We start from the raw sequence: 21094 nt of genomic DNA, 5'->3' as shown, positions 1-21094 counted from the left end.
GCACCACCGGAAGGAGAGACCCCTTTTTTCCATGAGCAGGTTGTAAGAACAGTTGCATTCACTGTCTTTATCTCGGAGATCAGATTGAACACTGGAATCCACAAAATTAAGCCAAGAACTGTGTGTTGTGTGGGTGGAAGGATGAAGCAAAGCAAGGCATCCAGTGAAGAATAACAAACAACAATGAAAAGACACATTTAAATGTGTGGGGAAATTCATTTTTCCTTCTAATGAGTGTGTGTGTTTGTGTTTGCTTTATACCACAGAGCTCAAAGATGGATGGGAAAAGAGACAGATGGAAATATCAGGTTGTTCTGGGCAGCAAATTTCACACCTGACTCATGACAACTTCTCTTTACCATTGATCTCATGAACAGGAACACATAGACGTGACCATCTCTTACCTGCCACAGGAAGACAAAGCAGATGATGATCCGAATGGGAGCAAGCCAGGTCCCATTAAAATATATAATGAGATCCATTAATCTTTGCACATCGACACATACCAGATTGACAATTTCTCCTACAGTTGCTGCTCTCCTTGCTGCATTTGACATGACCAAGATGGGGGGGGGGGAGGGGGGGGGGGTGGGAGAAGCAAGAGCCCAAACAGTCAAAATCAGCTTCTGTTCAGAAAATAAATAACCAACTTCATGCTGAGGTCAAAGGGAAGAAGGATCAGGCTCATAAAGAGGCCAAGTACTAGTCACTGTAATATCAAGAACGAAAACATCATTCAGGGTCATGTGACTTCACCCTGCAGATGAGTCTATTCAGTGCTCAATAAAAAATGAAATAATGTCTAGCTTGCTCGGCAAAGCACACCTTTCACCCCCTGCTCTCCAGTCCTTTTTTTTTTTTTTTTAGATGTAAGGGCTACTCCATGAACCTCACAACAGCAAATGGGACAATGCTTTCCCCAGATCTCATGGAGATTTGTGCAGCTGCCCTTCACTTGCCGTGTAACCACAGAATTATTTGCTAAAAATAGCTCTTAACTATTATTCATATTTGGGGTAGAAGTTATTACGTACCATTGCATCAAAAACATTAGTGGTTGATAAGAAAAACAACTCCCCAAGGGAAAAGCTGGCTTACCTTTCTATACACTAGGCCTGTGACTGCAGTCTTCAGCCTCATTCCCAGTACAAGACATACGTACATGTAACGTTGTTCAAACAGAGTCTGGAGGCAAGCTAATAGGAATAGTAACGTTGCATAGAAATAACCTTTCCAATTTGGGGCTTCTCGGTCCATGATGAACTCCAGGAAAAGGCTGCAAGAGAACGTTGAGCGGATGGATACAAACTGAGATTACAAAATACATGTCCCTTACAGCAGGCAGTATTTTTAGAAAGGCCTAAACAGTGGGGATTTTTTGTCTTGTCTTTAGCAAGGCTACAGGCTTTGTAACCCTCACTGGCTGATATTTGTCAGTAAAACAATAGAAGGCTGGGCAAACAGCTCAGCATCCCAAGTATGTAAAATGGCAGCACCCAACCTAGTTTTTGTTTTATTTTACTGCAGGTCAGAACATTCAACTGCTCCTTCTCATGCTGGAGCAGAGATGTCCTAGCATAACACTTTCCCAGCACGGTACGGTGCAACTGCAGTGTAAAATGATCTACTGCATTTAGGGCTGTTGATTAATCGCAGTTAACTCATGCGATTAACACAAAAAAATTCATTGCAATTAAAAAAATTAATTGTGATTAATCACAGTTTTAATCACACTGTTAAACAATAGAATCCCAATTGAAATTTATTAAATACTTTTGGATGTTTTTTCTACATTTTCAAATACATTGACTTCAGTTACAACACAGAATACAAAGTGTACAGTGCTCACTTTATATTATTTTTATTACAAATATTTGCACTGTAAACATGATAAACAAAAGAAACCGTATTTTTAATTCACCTCATACAAGTACTGTAGTGCAATCTCTTTATCATGAAAGTGAAACTTACAAATGTAGATTTTTTTGTTACATAATTATACTCAAAAACAAAACAGTCTAAATCTTTAGAGCCTACAAGTCGACCCAGTCCTACTTCTTGTTCAGCCAACCGCTAAGACAAACAAGTTTGTTTACATTTACAGGAGATAATGCTTCTTATTTACAATGTCACCTGAAAGTGAGAACAAGCGTTCACATGGCACTTTTGTAGCCAGCATTGCAAGGTATTTACGTGCCAGATATGCTAAACGTTCGTATGCCCCTTCATGCTTAGCCCACCATTCCAGAGGAAATGTTTCCATGCTGATGACACTTGTTAAAAAAAAAAAAAAAAGCATTAATTAAATTTGTGATTGAACTTCTTGGGGGAGAATTTTATGTCCCCTGCTCAGTTTTACCCGCATTCTGCCATATATTTCATGTTATAGCAGTCTCAGATGATGACCCAGCACATGTTGTTCATTTTAAGAACACTTTCACTGCAGATTTGACAAAACACAAAGACTGAATCAATGTGAGATTTCTAAGGAAAGATACAGCACTCGACCCAAGGTTTAAGAATCTGAAGTGCCTTCCAAAATCTGAGAGGGACACGACTTTCAGAAGTCTTAAAAGAGCAACAATCCGATGCGGAAACTACAGAACCCAAACCACCAAAAAAGAAAATCAACCTTCTGCTGGGGCATCTGACTCAGATGATGAAAATGAACATGCATTGGTCTGCACTGTTTTGAATCTTTATTGAGTAGAACCTGTCATAAGCATGGACGCAAGTGCTCTGGAATGGTAGTTGAAGCATGAAGGGACATATGAATCTTTAATGCATCTGGCACGTAAATATCTTGCGACGCCACCTACAGTAGTGCCATGTGAACACCTCTTCTCACTTTCAGGTGACGTAAACAAGAAGTGGGCAGCATTATCTGCTGCAAATGTAAAAATGTTGTTTGGCTGATTGGCTGAACAAGAAGTAGGACTGAGTGGATTTATAGGCTCTAAAGTTTTACATTGTTTTATTTTTGAATGCAGGTTTTTTTTTGTACATAATTCTACATGTGTAAGTTCAACTTTCATGATAGAGATTGCACTACAGTACTTGTAATGGAGGAATTGAAAAATACTATTTCTTTTGTTTTTTACAGTGCAAATATTTGTAGTAAGAAAAAACTTAAAAATGTAGAAAACATCCAAAAATATTTAAATAAATGTTATTCTATTATTGTTCAACAGCGCGATTAATTGCATGATTAATCACAACAAATTTTTTAAATCACTTGACAGTCCTAATTGCATTTCTTTTTGGGTTGCATGAGTTGATCGGAAATATCAGAGAAATCAATGGCCACATTCATTGCTGATATAAATACCACTCTGCTGCAATCAATGGTGTTTCAGGCTCTTATGCCACCTGCGAATTGGGTTTGACTCGTCTGAAGTGATACTATAATGCATTTTGGTGCTGAACCAATACTGTTGCAGAAAAATACTTGAAGTAGTTTTTTAAGAACTGTAGGGGGCATTATTTTACTGTTTATAATTTATCATTGGATACAAAGCACAGAGTCTTTCAATTCTACAGTTACAAGTGCATTGTCTGCTCTCACGGTTTTATATGGAGTCTCATGATATCCAATGTGTTCCTTAAAGCCCCAGCTCCTGGAGTCATGCAATTAAGAGCCTCGGCTTTCATTTTAAAAACAAGTAGTAAGTTTCTAGTCCTCTGGTCACAGAGAGAAGCTTGAAAACATGACCTAGGTGCACTGCACCCTAAAAGCTCAAATCCCCCAAGCCAAGTAAAAAGAACCCTAAAGATATTAAACATAATTTTTACAACAATTTCCTGAAATTTAGGAGCCTGATTCATGATATTTAAAGACTTGGATTTGGCAATGCTGCAACAGCTTGAATCATGTTCCCATCAGTGTTGACGAAAAGTCACGGCCATCTGATGGCTGTTTGGCAGCCTGTGTGAAATGACTTTTGTGATGTGTATGTACTATACTGAAACCATTATACTGGCCCTAACTGCCACCTTTGGTAACAAAGAGACCAACAATTTTCAGGACTTGGAGGTTTAAGTCTCTCTCTATGTGACAGAGATTGGAATAACCTGGCAGAGAAGTGCAAGGAACCTTGTGTTATGTGGCCAGTGCCACATTTGCTTAGCAAATAAACAGAGGATTTAGCGATCCAAAGATGCCAAATCTGACACCTTTCATCAGCATAAAAAAATAACGTAAGGAAAAAGTAGTTAATGTAAGGGTATGTACAGCATTTCCTTCTAGACAGTCATTCCTGAATGTGCAAGTACCTCAGTATCTTTGGGACAGAAAACAAGAAGACGTCACAGATGACTAAGCTGAGGGTACCAAGAAGGAAATAGGTTCCAAACATGTTCCAAAATGCTTTCAACAGTGGCTCACTTTGACTCTGTTCTGGCTGCAGTAGAACCTGGGTCTCTTCTGTCTCAACCAAACCAGCTCCACTTTGTTGATCCTTCTTGTATTTGATGGATTCTGTGTTTCTAAAGAAATAAACACACAGAAAATTGGCTGCAAACCAAAGAAGGCCTGAAGTGTTTGACTTGGGCTGTCAACAGCACTATAAACACCCCACACTTGGAATCGGGGCTTCCCAAGTAACCTGAATAGTGAGTTATTTATTTGTATTGTGGCAGCACTTAACAGTTCCAGTCATGGAACAGGACCCCTGTAAAAATACAGAACAAAAAGATGGTCCTTGCCCCAAAGCAGTTCTGGATATTTGGACATTAAAGGATGTTCCCCAATAGATTTCAACATAGTTAAGGTCAGATGGCTTTAAATGATAAATGGCCAGAAGATCACCTGGCAGTGGAAAGAGCCCAAGGGAAGGGAAACTCCACAAAGTTCTCCTTGCCGAGTATTCCATCCACAGGGGCTGCCTTCCCCCTTCCACTAGTTGAATGAGTTGAGGATTCAATGGCAGTGACTCCATTGCCCATTCCCTTGTGCAAATAGGGAATACAATGGCCCTGGGGCTGCCTCATCTCTGAAGCTGCACAAACAGCAGCAGTGCAGCTTCCTTCGCACCCTACCACATTCAGCCCCCACGGCGATCTCCAGCACACAATCCCTCACATGGGCTGAGCCCTGATGTCCAGGATTTGGCCCTATCAGCATAAACCCCACGATCCAGTCTTTAATGAGAACTAGATGCTGTCAAACGGGGCTCTGAGGTGGTGTGTTAGCACCTGGGAAGCTGAACATGCTAGCTCTGCACTAGCTAGAGGAGAAACTCCCACCGTCTGGAACAAGTACTTACTGCTTGGCTCTGTTACAGTACTTTTTCCATTCTCTTTCAAACTGGGAAACAATTTCCTCTGAGGAGTTTTCTTTCATCAGTGACCATAAGTCGTCTGCTTGTAACGGCTGCCGATAGCCTTTCCAGACTAGCCTGTAAAATAAATGGTTAACGGTCCCAAGCACAGAGGATTGTGTGTCCAAGAAAAATGTTCAGTTGATTGGCCTTAAATTAGTCCTACATATTAAGCCTAATTCTCAGTTACTCCGTTCTTGAGCTTGGGGCAGGGACAGAAAGGGGAGGACAAAGGTGATTTTAAGCCCACTTTGCAACCTCCGTGTTCTTGGGGCCATTCAGCGGCCTTGTGTGTCCCCCTCCATCCCCCGCATAAATTAGATCAGCCCTGAGGTTGTTCAAACTTGCATTCTGCTTCCCATGACTCCTGTGAAACAGAGACAGGGCCTTGGCCTATCTAAGAGCAGGCCCATTGGTTGGGGGCATCTGGCACTGTCCTTCCATTCTGCATGGTTGCTGGCTGCCCCACCCCTAAACATTTACAAGAATATTTTAAGTATTCTCAAAAATTTCAGGAACCACTTTGCTCATGAAAACTAAGTAGCAGGATGGTGCAACTTCATGATCTCTAACTACCCTGGGGCCCTGTAGAGATTGAAAGAGGCTCTCCTGACAGAAAGCTGGGATGTTAGCAGAGTTGCAGTGATCATTTTGAAGGGTGGCTGGATTTTTCCAAGTCACAAAGTTACCTGGGAAAATTGTATACTCAAGTCCCCTTCAAATCCAGGTGTGAAAAAGGCCTCTACTGCGCTAGCGTAACTCAGAGCACAGTTTGAGCCCTGGGGAGTACACATAGGTGTCTGAGGAAAGAATTAGTCTTGTTGCAAGGAACTCTGAGCTTGTCAGCTTTGCCACTGTCCCTTAAACCTCAGCCCAGATCCTCAAAGGTATTTAGGCGACTATCTCCCATTTAATTGAAATGGAATTAGGTGCCTAAATACCAGCAAAGATCTGGGCCCTTCTGCCTTAAGCTGATGGAGCTTATCCGATATTTTAGAGTAAACGTCTCTTGCCACTTGTTTTCTTACCCAGAGAACCACCAGAAAGTGATTTTGGAAACAAAAGAGGCACCAAGTTCTGGACACGGACTCTGTGAGAGGAAAAACAGACAAGTTTCTTATGTAGAAATAGTCACGTACTGCATAATACACAATATCCTGGTTTTGCCCCACCAAGAAATGATGTGCAACTTGCTTGTGTTAAGGTACTAAGACTATGACTGCTGTAAGCAGCAGATCTTTACTAATTCAAATCTGAATAAGGCCTGAGCTGGGAGCAAGGGGTACCCATTTCTTCATATTATGATTTACAAACACTAATTTCATGCAGGAGTTGGGCTATGACTTGTTTATAAAAGATCAAGTATTACTGCCATAATTGTAGTGAAGGGAGATGTAATGCTGGCTGCACTGGGAAGGCATGTGGCAAATGTCAGCACGGTATGGTAACAGCACTGAAAATGGAAGTGAGATGCGTGGATAGGGATAGGTCACTAGTTTTTCAGAATGTACATATGAAGCATGCCATCAGTATGCCAGGTTCAGCACAGGCAGAGACATGGTCCTGTGGCATTGGTTATATAGTCTGTCTGGTCATTTGCACTGTAAACCCTTTTCTCTGATTTGTCCTGTGCAGGGCAAAGCAGAAGCATGTTAAAAAAATACACTTGATTCTCAGGATCAACTATTTCCAGGAGTGATTTTCCGTACTCTCCCTTTGGAGAGATCCACTTACATCTCTCCCTATCATCTCAGTTCTTCCTGAGCAAGGCAGTGAACATAACATGGAATGCGCCTCAATTTGCCATTAAGATCTAATTTTGCACTTTTAATAAGAGCTGTTGTTTCTAGATAATTGCCTCTATTGTGATACATTAACCTCATGTGGGACTACATATAGTATTGGTTAAAGCCGCTTTGTTTTGGCTGTCAGACACAAAATGGAATCCTAAGTCATTCTCTGTGTGTACAGTACAGAACATGGGATGCTAGTAGGAATAATACTTGAGGCCCATTTCTATTAATGCAGGCTGACATGGGACCTTCTTACATCAAATAATTTGTTTTAAATTGCCTCACTGGCCAGTTCTGTTGTTGTTGTTATTGTTTGTTTGTAATATTTTATTACAGAACTACTTAGGAATTTCATGCAAGTATCAGGGCCCAGACACAGGGAAGAAGTATAAAACCACAATCCTCATCCCAGTGAGTTCACAATGTGGGTGTCAGTCCGGATGCAATAGGTGGGAAAAACAGACAAAAGAAGGGTTGATGAATCAATACAATAAATAAATAATACAATTTTAGACTTATGTTTTCAACCATGTCCCCTGCCGTAGACTGCCTCTGTTTTTGGTACCAAACTCAGAGAGCTCGGGACTGCATCTCAGAGCTGCAGAGCATCTGCAACTCCAGTTGAAGTCAATGGGAACTAGAGCTGCTCAAAGAGCCAAGGGCTGCACATTCAAAATAGACAAATTTAGACTAGATACAAGGTGGACATTTGTAACGGAGAGGTTAATTAACCAGTGGGACAAATTACCAAGGGTGGTGGTGGATTCTCCATCATTGGAAATTTTAAAATGACGGTTGGATGTTTTTCTAAAAGACACATTCTTGTTCAAACAGGCATTAATTCAGGGAGGTCCTATGCTCAGGGCATTACAGGTTAGACTAGATGATCGTAGGTCCCTTCTGGCCTTCTAATCTATGAAACCTCTGAAAATCAAGCTGGGGACCCGGAAATCTTGGCATGCCAAGTTACTAGTTTTTTTTTTTTTTTTTAAATACTGGTCTATATGTAGGCTGCCATGTTTTCATCTCAGACATTCATCTGAACTGCCCGTTTCCAGTGGGCTCATTTGAAGAAGTCAAATATACTTACAGAGTCATTGACAGCTTTTGAGAAGAAGGGAGGCCAATCGGTAAAGAAGAACAGTACGACCTCTACTAGCAGCAGGATAAAATAAATGTAAGAGGTGACATGACGGAAGGGGTCCTCTGCGAAGCCCTACGAAAAAGAGAATTGCTGAGGTTGAGGTAAAATACTTAATGTGAAATCACTAAAGAAAGGTGGATTCACACACTGTGTAAGCCATAAGCTCTGAGTGTTGCTGTGGATGTGTGCCATGTGTATTTCTTGCACCAGTTTCTTATAGAGTGTGCTATATAAGAGTTAAATTACTGTTATTGATACGGAAAACTCATGCAATTTGAAAATCACAACACATGCACTAACAAACCACTGGGGGGAGCTGGAGTGTAACTATAGTTTAGACTAGAGTAAAGGTTTCAGTTGGAGTTTTCGAAGGTGCCTAAAGGAGCTAGATGCTGAAATCCCACTGTAATTCAGGGGGATTTGGGTCCCTTAGCCTGCTTTGAAAATGGCAGTGTCAGGCTTTGACTAGGCAGTTTCCAGTAAATGTTTATGGCTGCTTAATTTAAACTAATGCAAGGGGTTGAGTCCTGTGAGGATATAAATTCCCCATTCACCTATACTTCAAAATGGAAAAAGGCTATTCCCTGGTTTTATTCTAAATAGTGTGTTCTGGAGCTGTTTGGGGAACCTCCCCGTGGGCCTCATAATCCGCTCTGTGTCTGAGACAGGCAAGCAGTGTGGAAGAATTACATGAGTGGGAAATTATATCATGACAATAAAAAGAAGATGGCAATGTCAAATGCCTAGCATGTCCCTAGAGTGTGGGACTAATTAACATTAATTAATTCAATCAATATTAATTCAATACAATAGTGAGTTCCCACCATCCTTGTCTTGTGGGAGTGTATCATTCTTCTGTCTGTCAGTGAAATATAGGTGCTGATTGGAACTTCTGATCTTTCCCTGTTGTCACAGAAAGATTCACCTGTGGGGTTTATCACTTAGGAGAATGACCAGTACTGATAAGTATCAGATCCATAAATCTATCCAGTGAGTTTTAACATATAGACGCTCAACCTAATGAAAGCAAAACAGCTGATATAAAAGATCTACAGCAGAAGTGGCTCTCTGAAATCAAGTTGCTCTGCCTAATCTTGTCTACACGCCCATGCTGTACCTCTTTAATGATACCAGTATAGTTAATGCAGTACAACTCCATAGTATGGACACAGTCATACTGGTATAAATGTGTTTATACAGGTATAGCTATTCCCAGATGGGAAAGGGAATAAACTTTAACAATATAAGGTGCCTTTCTACTAGTAAAACGTATCCACCCTAGAGGCTGTACTGGAATTACTATACTGGTAAAAATCCACATGCCCTAACTGACACAGTTCTACCGGTACAAAATCTATGTGTAGACCAGGCCTTAGTAACAGCACTAAAATTCAAAGAGCATTTTTCCTTTGATTTGTGTGTGAATTGGGTGCTCAGAAAAGCTGTGGGGCCTGGAGATTAAAGTGCTCTTTTCACCCATAGAACAGATGCAGCCTGGGTAGTGGCAGTGCTCGTTTCTTTCAAACGGCCTGGCCAATGCTCCTCACGCATAATTCAGTGTGGCTACTTGGAGAGAGCAATTCAGTCTACTGCCCTCTTTAGTTCTTGGCCTAATGGCCAAGACGGCAAACAAGAGGGCCAAATGGAGCCATGCTGTTGTTAAGGCTATGTCTACACTGAACTTTTGTTGGTAAAACTTTTGTCGGTCAGGGTGTGAAAAAACACACCCCTGACTTACAAAAGTTTTACTGATTAAAAGCACAGGTGCGGATAGTGCTTTGTCAGTGGGAGACGCTCTCCTGCTAACCGCCTCTCATTGGGGATGGTTTTATTTTGCTGGCAGGAGAGCTCTCTTCTGCTGACAAAGAGTGGCTACATGGGAGACCTTAGCAGAAGCACATGCTGAAACTAGAAGTTCTGCTTACCCCTTCCAGGTCCTGTTGAATTTTAGAACTAACAGTCACAGTAGCAGCCAGGAATGACAGCAGCCAATAAATCAACAAGATGCCTGAAGACTGAACACCCTTCAGCCTCTCAAACTGGGTGAGAAACACTGCAGGGATCTGGGAAGAAGAGAGAAACAATGAACACTTTCAAGTTAATTTTCAGAGTAACAGCCGTGTTAGTCTGTATCCGCAAAAAGAAGAACAGGAGTACTTGTGGCACCTAATAAATTTGTTAGTCTCTAAGGTGCCACAAGTACTCCTGTTCTTCTTTTCAAGTTAATGGTCAATAGAGGTTATTGTCTGCTGGTGTCAGATCAGTTCAATGTTAATGGGCTGAACTATTGTTCCCCTTATGGTAACATTTAATTCTACCACATGTAGGTTGTGGGAAATGGAATCCTCTCTCCTTTTGCCTGGGGCCACTCTGCAGTCACTACTGCAACCTCAGGGATGCCATAGCCTCTGCTGCATCAGCTCCCACATGGTGCTTTGGGTCAGTGGAGCCATACAGGTGCAGACTAAGTGACCACACCACTGTGCCAACCGTAGCCTGCCACCATTTCATGCAGCACCACAGGTGAAGCCTCAGAGAACACAGCTTCACAGTGCACAGGTTTTTGCAGACAAAACCAGCTCACCTATAGAACCCCATCAGTCCTGCTGTCGATTGGGTCTTCTGCATCCACCAATGGTGAGGGGCAAGAGGGCCAAGACCAGCTTTGCCCTATAATAGTTAAATTGAAACTTATGTTTAAAAAAAAAAAAAAAAAAAAAAAAAGGAATTACCATTGTGATCCCCAGAACTGCTGGGCTAATGAAGAACACTGGAGCTCGTAGGGTTCCTTGATTTATTTCCCAAAGGGTATAGAATAGGTTTGAAAAACACAGTAATATCAATATGAATCCAAGTACCTGGGATAGGGAAACAAACATGTTGGAATGGACTGTAAAAGGACAAGTATGATAACAGTAGTCTGTGTACTCTAAGGTACAGTAAAGGGGCGGTTTGGGACACACTGTGATTGGGAGGGATAGCTCAGTGGTTTGAGCATTGGCCTGCTAAACCCAGGGTTGTGAGTTCAATCCTTGAGGGGGCCACTTGGGGCAAAATCAGTACTTGGTCCTGCTAGTGAAGGCAGGGGGCTGGACTCGATGACCTTTCAAGGTCCCTTCCAGTTCTAGGAGATGGGATATCTCCATTATTATATTTAAATACCCAGCCTCTAATACTAGCTAGTGTGACCCTAGTGGAGCAAGCACCAGACTGGGGTTCAGGAGATTTGCCTCTGCACTGGCCTACTTAGGGACCTGGGTCAAGTCCCTTTACCGCTCTGTGCCTCAGTTTCTCCATCTGTAAAATGGGAATAATGATATTGACCTCCTTTGCAAAGTGTTTTGAGATCTACAGATGAAAAGTGCTATGTGTCATAGCTAGGTATTATTTTTGATTATTACCATTTTAGTTTTGAAGAGGTGCGACATTCTGATATATCCTCTGCTGTGGTGCTCAAGAAACAGGTAATAGAATGGAAAACAGATCCAAAGATAGGCACAGGGAATCCAAGCAATGACTGTATTCTGAAAACACTGGGTAAAGCTTGGGTTATCTGTATACCACGTCTGATTCCAGTCCTGCAACAACACACACAGAGAAATGGTTTAGCACAGCCATAGCCTGCTATCGACCTTACCCCTATCTTGGACTGCATGGAAAAACAGAGAGAAGGGACCAGATCCTCAGCTGGAGTAAATCAATGTAGGTTGGTTGAGGACTATGCTGATTTTCACCAGCTGAAGAGCTGTTTTTAAACATTTACAGTTTAAAAGGAGTTTGAACAACAGAAAGATTCAAGGGGGGTGGGGGAATGACATGGTTAAAGAGATGGGAGAGAGAGGTAGATTTTTTAGCATTTTGGATGAACTGGAGGTGGGAGAGGGGAGATGAGGGAAGGCTAGAAAGGAGAGATCAGTAAAACTGGGACTTTTCAGCTTGGAAAAGAGATGACTAAAGGGGGATATAATAGAGGTTTATAAAATCATGACTGGTGTGGAGAAAGTAAATAAGGAAGTGTTATTTACTTCTTCTCATGACACAAGAACTAGGGGTCACCAAATGAAATTAATAGGCAGCAGGTTTAAAACAAACAAAATGAAGTATTTCTTCACAAAATGCCTGTGAAGGCCAAGACTATAACAGAGTTCAAAAAAGAATTAGATAAATTCATGGATGATAGGTCCATCAATGGCCATTAGTCAGGATGGACAGGGATAGTGTCCATAGCCTCTGTTTGCCAGAAGCTGGGAATGGGTGACAGGATGGATAACTTGATGATTACCTGTTCTGATCATTCCCTCTGGGGCACCTGACATTAGCCACTATCAGAAGACAGGATACTGGGCTAGATGGACCTTTGGTCTGACCCAGTATGGCCGTTCTTATGTTTTTGAGAGAGCTCCAGAAAGCAGAGTAAGAAATAACCAGGGAATGGCCAGGGATTTTAGCAGTTGAGATAATAAAGAAAGGACAGACTGTGGAAAAACTAGAGAGGAAAAACTGAGAGGATTAAGGAAGAAACTGGGATGTGGAGGAAAAAGAGAGGTTAGAGTCAAAGATTACTTCAAGGTTGTGGACCAGGGAAACAGGAAGGCTATGGAGAGTTGTTAATTGAGTAAGATAAAATAGGCTAAGGAGAGGATTAGGAGGAGAGATAAGGTCTGTTAAATTCAGTATATAAACTGCACTCTGTTACTTCCTTTCCCCCCACCTCCTGAAATCTTTAATGTATAATCTCTGGGAATGTATTTTAAAAATCCCATGATCAGATAGTTGGATTAGGGTGTTAGCATAATGAAATTGACAGTACAATGATTTTTTTTATATTTGAAAAATTTTAAGTAAGTATGTGGATTACAGAAATTACAGAATAACAGCAAAGGTTCCTTCCCATGGGGATTTACAGGGGGAAATAACTACCAGGCACACTGGGGACAAGTCTGAGCATGTGGTATCTGAAAGGGGTATTCAGCAGGTAACTGCTATGCTAGTCAGATGCTTACAGTGAATAATGCTTTGGTCCTTACTTTCATGGGCCCTGGTGTTTGTACAGAAATTGGGCCTGAAGGTGAGAGGAAGACGTTACACAGAGAAATAAAACCAAAACCTTCAAACATCAGTGACTGAAGTGAAACTCCCAAGTCTGTATTTAGGCACCTAAATAAAAGTGGCCTGATTTTCAAAGTGCTGAACATCTGCAGTTTAGGGTTGCCAATTTTGGTTGGATGTATTCCTGGAGGTTTCATCACATGACATAATCTTTAATTAAAGATTAATCTTTAATTCCTGGAGATTCCAGGACAATCCTGGAGGCTTGGCAACCTTACTGCAGCTCCCACTGATATGTGAGAGATTTGTGGGTGTTCAGAGAATTAGGCCCCTTTTATTAAGATGTCTAAACATGCATTTAGGAGCCTAATTTTAGGCAGCCATGTTTGAAAATTTTAGCCTACATTTCTTGAACTCTTCCTTCTATCACCAGGGTAGAACAGATGGGACTGGGTGGATATTTTTGGTTCTCCTGGAGCTTTTAGGGGGTAATGAATAGGAGGAGAGATAGTTATGGCAGATTCTAGTCTGGTGCTCAAGTGACTGCAGGATTTAATGTTGAAGCTTTTGCTGCCAGATATCTCTCTGGGATTGATAACCCAGCACTCGCCTGCATTGTTCATATTCAGTGGATTGGTTTCAGGTTGCTGCCTGTATGATTCCCTAAGCCCCTGAATGGTCTTGAGTCTTGATCCTGCGTTGTGATGTGCCCAGCTGGATGGCCAGGCCTGCGCAGAGCCCCATTGACTTGACTGGGATTCCATGTGAGCCCAACAATTTGTTCGTGTAGGTCACAGTGCACAATTGGAGCATTGGCTATTAAGAGCAGCCACCAACACTGGTAGGATCTGTGCTTGGGTTACTTTCAAAAGACCAGTGCTAGGATCATTTTCACAGGATTAGAGAGACAGCTGTGGATATAGCTGGGAAATCACATACATTTGTTTTAGCTCCATGTAAGTGGAGTCTATTATCTTTCCTTTAGCTGCTTGCTAGGGTGGTATCAGTGCTCTCATTAGTTAGGGGGCTACTGACACCTGATGTGGACCTTCCTATTCAGTATGCTGATAGGCAAGGCTGAGAAGAAAGCAATCACTTGGTGAGGAGAGAAAGTGGATGATGGTTTGCTAATTACTATGAGGCTTTATCAGTTTTTAGCAAGGAGACTGTAAAGTGTCCCCCTTTAGGTTTCTATTCACCATAGCCCTTTTAAAAGTATTTCTCTTATGAATACATAACATTACAGGTGTATACTGAAGTAAAGTTAACATAAGGAGGGCTAAAGCCATTTTAATATCCTTCCATCATGGACTAAGTTCTACTCTAGTTAAGCCCCACTGAATGCTTAGTGTAATTCAGAAAATAATTTGGTCCATTATATATTGATAGTGAAATCCTGCCCCATTGATGTCAACTTCAAAAGTCCCATTGACTTGAATGGGAAAGGGTTTCATTCTTAATGTTTTAATACTGTTTTTTGTAATATTAATGTATTTATTTCCAACCACCATTATTTCTTGCTCAGACACAGTATCAGTTGGAGGAGCTTCTTTCCCATATAAAAATTATTGCGGTACCTGTAATGGCTCCAGCTAACAGTAATTTTAGTGTCTTGACTTGGGCCACTACACGGTTAGGTTGACATAAACTGCCTTGCATTGATCTAGCTGTGGAAGTGTCTTCACTTACATTTGGCTCACACCCATGCAGATGCCTCTCTACACCAACTTAATAGCATCACCTCTCTGAGTGGTGCAGTCACGGTCGATGTAATTAGGTCAAAGCAGTGTCAGTGTTGATATTGCATTACTTACACTGACTGTTACTGGCTTTCAGGAGCCGTCCCATAATGCCCAAGGCTGACTATACAAGCAGGGGTGCTGGAACAATTTTTATAGTGGGGGTGCTGAGAGCCATTGAACCAAACTCTAAGCCTGGTATATAATAGAAATCACTTCAAGTCCGCGATTGCGGCAGAAGCCCCAGCACTCCTATGAATACAAGCGAGCCTGGTGTCAGCTCACCGCTGACCTAAGGAGCCAAATATGTGCACAGTCAAGCGATTTAATAATTGCAGTGGCTGTATGCCGACGTAAGTTAAGTTGACAATTTTGTGGTGTAGACATGGCCTTATACATTAGAAGGGTTGCAAATATTTTCACCACTGGTAATAGGTAGAGACAATGTATGATGCAAAAGTATCACAACCAGCATAGCGATTTATTACAGATTTTGACTGCTTTCCAGGTATGTTCTTGTAGCTTATACTTTCAAATATTAAAGTCCAGAGTGGTGTATTAGTTTTGGGCTGTGCCAAAAGCTAAGGGCTCATGGGAAAGGGTTTCAACTTCCACATGAGTCCAAAGTTTCTTGAAGTAACAAAGGTCACTGAAGCGGAGAGGTGCTATCTATGAATGGGTGGAGCTCTATAACACGGCTGGGCAGGTGTGGGCTTTCCTTCACTGTGGGTTCTAGTTCTCCTTGTTGGATCTCTCCTACACCCCCCACCAGTTGGTCTCTCCCCCCCATGTAACTGTACTTCGCTTTCCTCCCACCCCCTGCAGCAAGGGGTGATGAACCATTTGGCTGCAATGATTGAGAGGAGAAATGGCTGGAGAGTGGGCAAAGCTCCGGACTCTGCAGGTGGAGATAAAGCGCCCTGTCATATAACACTGCGAAGAGGAAAACCCGAGAGAGAGAAGCCAGCGGGCACTGAGTAGCTGGGAAGTTGCTGCAGTTATTGCATGGCTCGGAAGAGGGAATGGTCCCCATCTCCAGGCACTAGGCAGCGTTTAAGTGCCCCCCTCCCGCGTGCACAGACCCCAGCGTTGGGCTATGTACAAGCACTGCAACCGGGGTACCAGACAGAGCAGGCTCCACGGGTGGTAGCAGCAGCTGCAAGATCCGAACCGTGCCCAGCTGCAACGCGGGGCTGGGAGCAGGCGGTGCGATGCCCGCCCGCTGCAGAGCGATCGGCTGGGGACTGCCCGGGGAGAGGGGGGTTGTGAAAACGCCCCCACAGCCGGGGACGCGGGCAGCTCACTCACCCAGAGGCCGGCGAAGCCCTCCCGGGAGCCGCACAACCAGCCGCCCCCAGCCATGGTGCGTGCTCCGGAGCGCGGCGGGGCTGCAGCTGGCCTGGGCCCCCTGCGCTGGCTCCGGCCGCCCTCGCCGCGTGAGTGGCTTCCTGGCCAGGGGTGGTTAATGTGTGACGTTCCCGGGGCGGGGGAAGGGGTCCGGGGGCGCTGCCGAGAGCCTGGGCCTGTCTGCCTGGCAAATGGCCTTTGGGGTTGGGCCTGGACGGACCGGCCCCGAACCTGGGGAGAGTTTGGAGCGGAGGCCGCATCCCGAGGGGAACGTCCCAGCGAGTCTCAAAGAGCAGATACAAGCGCCCAGCTCCAGATTGGGAGGGTTGGGGGACAGACTCCACACTCCCTGCTCCATTACACCACCCATGTATCTCTGCTGACTGCTGGGGAGTGACAGACCCCAAAACTGCCTAGGATTGGCCCCCAGGGTCAGCTTTCCAGGAGCTTAGCTCACCTTGCAGCCCAGAGAAAGTGGCATCAATTTCACCAATTAACACTAATGATCTCTTTTAGGCCTGGTGTACACTGGAAAGCAATAGCAGCATAGGCATGTGGGTCAGGGCCCAGAGTGTGGAAAAACCACACCCCTGAATGACTTAGCTATGCTGCAGTAACACCTTATGTCAATGAAAGGGGGCTTCTGGCAACTAGCTAACTTCATTCAGCAACCTGGTGTTGCTACACCAACATCCCCTTCTGTTGGTGTTGGCTCTGTCGATGGGCAGGTCTTCACTACGGGGGGAGGGTGTAGATTTAATATACGCAAATTCAGCTACGTGAATAGCGTAGCTGAATTCGACCTATCGGAGCTGACTTACCCCGCTGTGAGGACGGCGGCAAAATCGACCTCCGCGGCTCCCCGTCGACAGCGCTTACTCCCACCTCCGCTGGTGGAGTAAGAGCGTCGATTCGGGGATCGATTGTCACATCCCGACGAGACGCGATAATTTGATCCCCGAGAGATCAATTTCTACCCGTCGATTCAGGCTATGCAGGTATAATCTCTGCAGTGTAGACATACCCTTAATTAACTCAGGAGGAATCAAACTAAATTGCTATAAGGCACTGCTAATCCGAAATCCATGGAGGTTGCATTGATTAAACTAAATCAGTTTCTAAGGGATTGTCTACTACAGTTAATATGCTACAGCTGTGCACTGTAGTGCTTAGTGTAGACATTGCTATGCTGATGGGAAGCATTCTCCCATCAGCATAGGTAATCCACCTCCCTGAGAGGTAGTATCTAGGCTGATGGAAGAATTCTTTTGTTGATTTAGTTCTGTCTACATGGGGACTTGTATGCTCAGGGGTGTGGATTTTTCACACACCTGACCAATGTAGTTAAACCAACCTAATTTTCTAGGGTAGATCAGCTCTAAGCAAGTTCAGTTAAATATGTACAATTTTCTTGTATAGACAAGGTCTTAGACGCCTGCATGAACTGGCCAGATTTTCAAAAGTGCTCAGGGAGAACAATGAGAGCTCCTAGGTGCAGAGCTCTTGAAAATCTGTCCCCTAATGTAAACCACAGAAAATATCTATAGAGGAAATGGGAGAGGGAAATGCATTCCCTAGCTGGAAAGTTACTGAGGGCCTGCAGCCTTAACTAAATTCACTGGGAAGAGTGGAAGCTCCGCACCAAAGAAAATTGGGCCTTCAGTATTGTTGTTATTAATAATTATTATTAATTTTTATTACAGTAGTTCATAGGGGCTAATGGATCAGGGTCCTAGTGAGCTAAGCACTATACCAACACATGAAGAAAGATGGTCCCTGCCTGATGAGTTTACACGCTAAGTAATGTCTAAGTCGGGGTCGGCAACCTTTCAGAAGTGGTGTGCCGAGTCTTCATTTATTCACTCTAATTTAAGGTTTCACATGCCAGCAATACATTTTAATGTTTTTAGAAGGTCTCTTTCTATAAGTCTATAATATATAACTAAACTATTGTTATATGTAAAGTAAATAAGGTTTTTAAACTGTTTAAGAAGCTTCATTTAAAATTAAATTAAAATGCAGAGCCCCCTGGACCGGTAGCCAGGACCCGAGCAGTGTGAATGCCACTGAAAATCAGCTTATGTGCCGCCTTTGGCACGCGTGCCATAGGTTGCCAACCCCGGGTCTAAGTGCTTAAAGCCAGTGAACAGATTGTTTGAGATAGATTCCCTAGGCTTCCCCTGATAGCAAATCCCAGGCTTCTGTACATCTTTTCATGCCTTGTTTTAGCTGGAAGATTTCTGCAGTGTCAGTGACTCCATCTAAAACATTCTGGTCCTGCTTTGACATTGGGCTGCATGAGGTTATCCAGAGCAAAGTATAATAGAGCTCAAACATCAGCTTTTTTATTTTTTTTTAAATACAAAATAACTCCAAATAATCTGGGCTGGTAAATTATTTTTCTAGGTGATGATGTTGATAATAGGCAGAGAGAGCACAAAGTTAGTGTGAACATTGGAAATAAGCGGGTTTAAAATGGTCTTAGAGAAGTGCTGGGTGTGTCATTGCCCAGTATTTGAATTTCATTAGTTTGTAGCAAATTTTAGGGCTTGTACCACTTGCTTAGATACACTTATATGACAAAACCTTAGGATGGGAGCTGGGGGTATAGGAACTGGAGGTGGAGGGGAAATGGAGCAGAATATAGGAACTGAGGGTTTAGGAGCCTGGAGTGGAGGGGGATGGGGTAGCTTTTAGGAGTATGGGGTGGAGGGGGATGGGGCATGGCATGGGATTAGGGGGTGGGACGGGGCAGGGTATGGATGTTCATGGGGAGATGGGGCACGGTTTGGGGGATGGGGCCGAGTCTCGGATCTCAGGTGCGGGAACCCTCCAGGCCAGCAGATGGCAGCAGGCTGCGGTTTCAGCTCCTACTCCGCGGCCTTTCGGGCCCTCTCCGCGAGCCGCCTGTCGCCGGGCAGGCAGAGCCCGGCTGCGGTGGCAGAGGCGCGGTGCGTGACTCAGCACCTGCTCCGCTCCCGCGTGGGCAGCCGGGCGGGATGCGGCGGGGCTGGGCGGCCGCGTTCTGCTGGGCCCTGTGCTGGGCCCTGGCGCGGGGCTCCGAGGACATCGTGGTGGGGTGCGGGGGCTTCGTCAAGTCCGACGTGGAGATCAGCTACTCCCTGATCGAGGTGAGCGGCCCGGGTCCCCGCAGGGTCCCCTGAGACGCCCCCATGCCCAGCCGTGTGCCCCGGGCTTCCCTGCGGGGGATTCCTCCACCACATCCCCGGTTCTCCTCAGTCCCTGGGTCCCTCTCCTCTGTGCCCGGCTCGGAGACAGCTGGCACACGCCCTCCCTCTTGCCCCACGGGCCAGCCAGGTCTCCCCTGGAGGTAGCAGGGTCCGCCCATTGGCTTGTGTGTGTCACGCCGGCGAGCCTGTATCTGAACTCGCCCAGAGTTTGAGGCTGTCTGGTTCAGGCCCCTTTGTGGTTTGAATGGTGGGTTTTATCTGCTCGTCCAGGTTTTTTTTTACAAGGTCACCGATCGCTCCGGTGTGTCAGCGCCTTCCATGGGAAATAGTCCCCAAACTATCCCTCTCCCAAGTTAGGGAGGATGCTGATGTGTTTGAAAGGATTGTTACTATTATTCTTTAAACGGGCTTTGTTGTCTTTAAATCCCATGTGTTTCTGCTGTCTTTAAGGTCCAGCTTATGTTTCAGAGGATTGTGGGGGTTTTAAATGCCCTATTAAAGGGAGGCTGTCAACTTAAAAATCAAACTTTGCCTGAATGTTTTTGCCTACCACAGTAAGATCTAATCTTATTTGAACTGGCAGTCTAGAGAGATTTTTTTTTTCCATTTTGTGCATTTGACAGCTTTTTGTGTTTAGCAAGGTTCATTGTTTTTCCCTGAATAGTCAGTCACTTAATTTCCATTTTGTTTGTCAGTTTTGTATCACAATAGGAGAGGGGGAGAGAACAATTTAGAAAAAAAAAAACCCTAGGAAAATGTGATTGTAAAACCACAAAAGAGATTGCGTGAGGATTTGGGAATTTGTGTGAAACCACGTTAACTATTTTTTTATGTTGACTATGTTTCAAGTTGACAGTATTCCTTTAACGTATTTTGCTCTTAAGTTGCATTCTTTTAAAAACATTCATCCATGTTTTCCCAAGTCTGAGATTCACCTTTTTGGGGGTTCCCCCCCTGTAAATTTCCTCTCTGTTATCCCCATGGAACTGTGTGATGGTTTTGAGGTGCAAAATTCACTGGGAATTCCTCTTTCAAACTTCACTTACATGTGAATTTTTCAGAGACAACTTTTCATCTTTTTCTCTTTCTTGTAGATTAAATTATATACAAAGCATGGGACTCTGAAATACCAAACAGATTGTGCCCCAAATAATGGCTACTTCATGATTCCCTTGTATGATAAGGTAAGAAGCCAAAGCTGTTGTGGTCTCTCTACCATGCAATAACATAATGGGCTAATTTAACTTTCAGTCCTGTTTGCAGCATGAAATGTCTTTTTAGAGTTTGATGCAAAGTTACACTGGGACAGCTGATGCTTACATTGGAAAAAAAATGGAAATCTGCTTCAGATGTTTAATAATAGCTTACTGGTTTTTTAAAAAAATGGTTAATTAAATTAAGTTATATTCCTCATAACTTGGAGGCTTTCAGATTTCCAGTGCTTAGGCCCCAATCTGACAATGAGCACTGCACAGGCGGACTCCTGAGTGCCTGTGGTACCCTGTTGACTTCA

The 21094-nt window shown here is 43.7% G+C and overlaps 2 protein-coding genes across 4 annotated transcripts in view; one reads left to right on the top strand and one right to left on the bottom strand.

Annotated features, from left to right (window-relative positions):
• The window catches only part of LOC117883756 (multidrug resistance-associated protein 1-like), a 47834-nt gene extending 31346 nt beyond the window's left edge, over positions 1-16488 (bottom strand). For all 3 annotated transcript variants that reach the window (XM_034783466.1, XM_034783467.1, XM_034783468.1), the window contains exons 1-10: positions 16352-16488; positions 11657-11833; positions 10988-11113; positions 10181-10318; positions 8202-8327; positions 6347-6408; positions 5265-5396; positions 4273-4485; positions 1099-1276; positions 405-566 (exon numbers count right to left, since the gene is read on the bottom strand). In XM_034783466.1, the coding sequence (XP_034639357.1) occupies positions 405-566; positions 1099-1276; positions 4273-4485; positions 5265-5396; positions 6347-6408; positions 8202-8327; positions 10181-10318; positions 10988-11113; positions 11657-11833; positions 16352-16405 (1368 nt within the window). In that variant the 5' untranslated portion in view covers positions 16406-16488. The remainder of the gene's footprint in view (positions 1-404; positions 567-1098; positions 1277-4272; positions 4486-5264; positions 5397-6346; positions 6409-8201; positions 8328-10180; positions 10319-10987; positions 11114-11656; positions 11834-16351) is intronic.
• A 2818-nt stretch (positions 16489-19306) lies between these two features.
• The window catches only part of LOC117883714 (nodal modulator 1), a 35521-nt gene continuing 33733 nt past the window's right edge, over positions 19307-21094 (top strand). The window contains exons 1-2 of the mRNA XM_034783361.1: positions 19307-19521; positions 20676-20765. Coding sequence (XP_034639252.1) covers positions 19390-19521; positions 20676-20765 — 222 coding nt within the window. The 5' untranslated portion in view covers positions 19307-19389. The remainder of the gene's footprint in view (positions 19522-20675; positions 20766-21094) is intronic.

The sequence above is a fragment of the Trachemys scripta genome, chromosome 10 (assembly GCF_013100865.1).
Source record: "Trachemys scripta elegans isolate TJP31775 chromosome 10, CAS_Tse_1.0, whole genome shotgun sequence".
Lineage (NCBI taxonomy): Eukaryota > Metazoa > Chordata > Testudines > Emydidae > Trachemys > Trachemys scripta.
This window is presented reverse-complemented; position numbering and strand designations above follow the sequence as displayed.